General features: G+C 31.8%; 1 protein-coding gene across 1 annotated transcript in view; it reads right to left on the minus strand.

Annotated features, from left to right (window-relative positions):
• Positions 1-5,537, minus strand: part of LOC106466328 (rho GTPase-activating protein 27-like) — a 47,593-nt gene that overhangs the window by 8,963 nt on the left and 33,093 nt on the right. The window contains exons 12-14 of the mRNA XM_013926604.2: positions 4,626-4,727; positions 4,196-4,273; positions 2,290-2,418 (exon numbers count right to left, since the gene is read on the minus strand). Coding sequence (XP_013782058.1) covers positions 2,290-2,418; positions 4,196-4,273; positions 4,626-4,727 — 309 coding nt within the window. The remainder of the gene's footprint in view (positions 1-2,289; positions 2,419-4,195; positions 4,274-4,625; positions 4,728-5,537) is intronic.

Below are 5,537 nucleotides of genomic sequence, written 5' to 3' on the forward strand. Positions count from 1 at the left end.
GACTCACATGACACATTTTCTCTTAGCATGTCATCATCCCTATTTTATTCACCACCCCTCGAAAAAAGTATGAAATTAAATGTAAAATACTCTATAAAATCGTTATTGCTCAAACAAACCATAATATTTATATCCTTCAATTTTGTTTGGTGATAGAGCTCTCAAATAGAAAATCAGACCCCTCCTGCCACATCATCTCTTTCACAATTCGTTGATAATTCTCTCTAACGTTTCATTATATATTGTTGTTTATTATATTATTATTTAAATTAATTTACAATCATTCAGAAGAACTAGAGAACTTCTGTTCCCAGAGTAAGTCAATCAACCACAGTATCAACGGGAGAAAACTATGTTAGTAATTATGTTCACTAGTAGGTGGTGTAAGCTTTGGTACCTTAAAGATTATTTTATAGTTTAATTCAATTTATTTTTCATTTAGTTGGAAAAATAAAATACATGATCTCATTTCTTAATTCTTGAATAAGCTATGGTTATGGAATAGCAAACTGGAAAATATGGCAATTTTTGGACCTGTTGATCTACTTACAGAATTTTAAAGCAAACTGTTGTTTTCAGATATAATCTTTTGCAAAAATTAAGCCTAAAACAGAATATTATGTATTTTTACTTACTAATCATAAATATTTCTAAATAGAAAACAAAAAAAGTTAAATTTGGTGATGTTATCATTAATAGATTATGTCTAACTGTCGGTGAAACTTCAAATGTGATTACTAATTTAACTTTTTACATTACAATCCTTTCTTTGCACAAGAAATGAAGTTACTGACTACTACAACTTTCAATACAGTTGTGTTTGTTGATAATGCCCCTTCCATTAGACACTAATAATTTTAAAAATAACCTTTTGTTTTGTGCTAAAGTAACACTTTGTATTATCACAAGAAAAACAGTCATGATATTTTTATCACAACTTAATTCACTATTCCTGTCAATATCATAAAGTTAGAACTTTACAATAATTTTGTTTTTAGTAATCTGCTTCACTGCTCATATTATTCTAATTAAAAGTAGAGACAATGCAGCCCAAGACAAGTCAGAGATTATTAGAATGACTTATTTTGTGCTAATATTATGCTGTAAACTTCTTTAGAAGCACCAACAGTGCAGGTTTAATTTAAATTTGAATACCACATGACTTTGCTAATTTCCAGTGGATTGCTTTTTACCTCAATTTTGGGAAATGGAATAATTACTTTATATAAAAACAGTCATAAAGAATTCTAATGAGATAAACTGTAGCCACCAGTAATAGTTTATTTTGTTCAACATTGTGTAGTCTGCCTTACACAAAACTGCATTTGCTAGCCTCTTTGAATAAACTGTTTGCACACTGCTGTACGAGTTAACAATGTGGTTTTATTAAATACACACAACTACATCCAAATACAGTTATACTGCAATGGGGAAGCAATTTACACATAGCTGCATGTATGAACAGTCTCTTGTATTGAAAACATATATGCACTTATTATTATATGCAGTAATAACCCTATTATTCGTTAAGAGTTACATACAACACAATTTAAGGATTTATGAAATATGATGAAATGTTCTTTTGTGAAGAATAAAATCGAAAAGTTTAGACTCAATTTGGTTTGTTGAATTTTGTGCCAAACTACTTGAGATTTATCTACACTAATTTTGAAGTGACAGACTAAAGAGAAACCAAACAGTTAACACCACTCACTACCAACTCTTAGTGATGGACTAAAGGGAAACCAAATAATCAACAGCTCTCTGCCAGCTCTTAGTGACGGACTAAAGGGAAACCAAACAGTCAACACCACTCACTGCCAACTCTTAGTGATACAGTTAAGGGAAATCAAACAGTCAACACCACTCACTGCCAACTGTTCGACTACTATTTACCAATGAATAGTGGGATTGACCATCACATTACAACACCCCCTATGTATGAAAGGGCTAGCATGTTTAGTGATGAGTTTTGATCCTGCAACCTGCAGATTATAAGTTGAATTCCTTTATCATCAGGCCATGCCAGGGCTATTTAGGCTCAAAAATATACTTTGTGTCACTCACTTTTCTGGCTTTCAAAAATCTCAGAAAAAAAAGTATTAATATTAATAGTGTCTGGAAAAATGATCAGATAATGTCATCACATTGCTTGAATATATTTACAAGCAAAGTAAAAAGGTTCGATTTAGATGGTTTTGTTACTTCTGATGTTTATCTGTGCTCATACAAAAAAAAAACAAGCTGTTGCTATGCAACATAAACAGCTTTCTTGGACCAACAACTTACCCATAGCAGACAAAAACTGTGGTAATGCTTTAAAAGGAACCAATGGTTCTTTCATCTCCCTGAAAAACATTTTTAGAGCCCCTGTCAGTACATGAATGTCTTCTTCTTCCTCTAAAAGAGAGTAGTCATCTGCAAAACATTTAACACTGCTTGAAAAAAATACATATCATTTACAAAACTGAAACAACAGGTTTTAGAAAAAGCTTTATTTGTTCTACTTTACCTATTAAGCATCATACTGATTTTTTTTTATTGTTACAGAAAAAGTTTTAAGAAAAAATAAAATATTGAATATTTACAAAACTGAAACATTTCAGTAATGAAAGCTCCTAATAGCTTTTCTAGCTATTAAGGATCTTATTTATCCATTTCTTTCACAAAAATACTGATTTCTTATCAATTCAATTCAGAAATATCAGGCCATTCAAAGCAATAATTAACAGGATTGTCATTCAAAAGCACAACTGAAAACATTTCACATATGATTGAACTGTTCTATTCTCCTTAGGTACAGCAATAAATGATAAGCATTTAGTGTTTGCTAAATACTTTAAGTATTTCACTTTCCAAGTGAAATGAGTACTCAGTCATACTGTTTACTTGTTAACCAATTCTGTATAATTTGTCTTAACCCACAAATAAGCCAACGTTTTTTTTCCTAGAAAACTTCTAAGAAACTAACTCAAATTCTTAATTGCATCCGAAGTGTCAATTTTTTTTATCACAGCATTGCGCAAGTCTTATCTCCGTGAGTCTTACTTAGAATTTAGTGCCACACCCAGAAAATGTTTTATAAATATACATATAGTTCTGAGTTTTAAGCCTTGAACAAAACTTTGTATTATAATATTTATAAAATTTTCTGAAAAATGCAATCACTTGACAGTTTTCATTTGCATATTTTTCTTCTATAAAACCTAAAGTCACTGTCAAAATGTGAATAGATTACTTTCTCTTCCATACTAATATCATCAATTATATATATATACAGATGTGCCACATTGAAAATTTTTGTTGGACAATTACTTGCCAATGTTTCAACATTTATATAGTACTTGCAGGTCAATAGTACTTGTATCTTGTCCTGTAATAAACAAAGACTATGATATGATCATGTACTCTTTGTACTTCTTCAGAACATCTGAAACATATATGGCTTTAGAGAAACAATTATTTTATTAGCAATTGAGACTTCTTGTCAAAATAGTGTCATCTTAAAACTTGAAGGACTAAATATCAGTCTAGAGTAACTTTACTGTAGACAAAAACAAATGACTTGATATACTATTTTTAGCAATACAGTCAATCTCCACTGAGTCAGAAATAACTCAAAGCTAATTGAGTATCTTTGTTTTAAACATGAAATAGTACCAGTTTTGTTCCGAAAGCCATTTTTAACATTAACAACAACACAACTTCATTCACTGTGGCTATTGACAGGAAACTAACACTTTTTTTGTGGTTTTGTTGTTCAAGAAAATACAAACAATGCTTCCAAGTGAGCCAAAGTAATATACTTCTAGCAGGCTCACCAATAACAATTTTGGGCTCCAGGGCAGAACAGTCAATAGCTCCCTAAATGCTGAATCTTATGAGACTTTTTTTTTATCTTAGTAAAACAGTAAGTAACAGATAATTATTATTTTGCTGGAAATCTTAATTTTAAATATATAAAAACATATTTATCCTATCTGCTCAGGCTCCTGTAAATTGCCGAACCCCTAGGCAGTTATCCCCTTTGACCCCCCCCCCCCTTCTCCTGTTAGTGGGCCAGGCTTCAAGAACTAGATGGAAAAATACATATAACTTTTTTCACTTATAATTTTGTAGTTAGCTAACATTTCCTCAAACACAAGGAAATCTTCCAAGTGCACTTAAAACTTGAAACATAATCCACCATGCTCACCTTGATTGACATGAAATCGTATTTTCTGGACTTGTGCCAGGTTCCCACTTACTCGATAAATGCCATCAGCTGACAAGTCTGTGAATGTTGTAAATCAATGATCATTTAGTGTTGTGCATAACACAGACTTTAAAAATAACAAATAGCATGTGTCAAATCAAAAGCTGGACGAAGAATAACCTGATTTTTGACTTAAGAAATTAAAACAAAAATTAAAGAAATAATTATAACAAGTTACCACCATAACAACCAAGACTTCCTAGCACAGAGTTAAATATTATATAAATACTTATTTGAAGTTGCAACAAACTTCTGTTGTAGTTTGGCTCCAGATGCATTACATTAAAATAGAAATAAAAAAGTATAATTGGTCACAGAAAAGCAAAACGTTTAAGTTCTAAGCATACAACTGGTTTACCAGCCAACTTGCCTCGATTCTCTATGGCCTGTACGCATTTCTTTACAAACTTTGGTACTTCTACTTTTTCTCTTGAACACAAGCTATGTAGATTACACCCAAAGACTGGTTCATCTAAGAAAAAGTAAAAATAGTCATTATGAGCCAGTTACTACTGTTCAAGCTAGTCATATAAATCTAGAACCAAATAAATGTAGGGGCCAGTGCAGAAATAGATCAAAAATATTATGTCTTAGCCTTTACACGAATTTGGGTTAAAGGAAGTTATTAGAATCTGCTAGAAAACACTTCAAAGTGGAGATTTAATTAAGAAACAATAACAATACAGTTAGCATATTTTTCGGTGTATAAGATGCACTTTTTTACCCCAAAATTTGATGTCAAAATCTGCTTGTGTCCTATACACCGAAGGAATGAATAATATATATGTATATATACGAAGTACACAAACCATGTGTAAATATATTTAAATAGGTTTGGTTTGTTTTGAAATTAGCGCAAAGCTACACGAGGGCTATCTGCACTAGCCGTCCCTAATTTAGCAGTGAAAGACTAGAGGGAAGGCAGCTAGTCATCACCACCCACTGACAACTCTTGGGCTACTCTTTTATTTACCAACGAATAGTGGGACTGACCGTCACATTATAACGCCCCCACGGCGAGCATGTTTGGTGTGACAGGGATTCGATTCCGCAACCCTCAGATTGCGAGTCGAGCACCCTAACCACCTGGCCATGCCGGGCATTTAAATAGGCATGCATAGTTTAGTTGAATGTGTTATTTATAACAATAGTAGTTTTTTTTCGTTTAAAAACATAACTATTTATAATGCTCCCTAAATAATAAAAAAATTAATTACAGTGAAAGCAATGAAGATTTTGTAGGTTTTGAACCAAATTAAAAACAGTAAACTTTTTTTTATTT

The sequence above is a fragment of the Limulus polyphemus genome, unplaced genomic scaffold (genome assembly GCF_000517525.1).
Source record: "Limulus polyphemus unplaced genomic scaffold, Limulus_polyphemus-2.1.2 Scaffold2224, whole genome shotgun sequence".
Classification (NCBI taxonomy): Eukaryota; Metazoa; Arthropoda; class Merostomata; order Xiphosura; family Limulidae; genus Limulus; species Limulus polyphemus.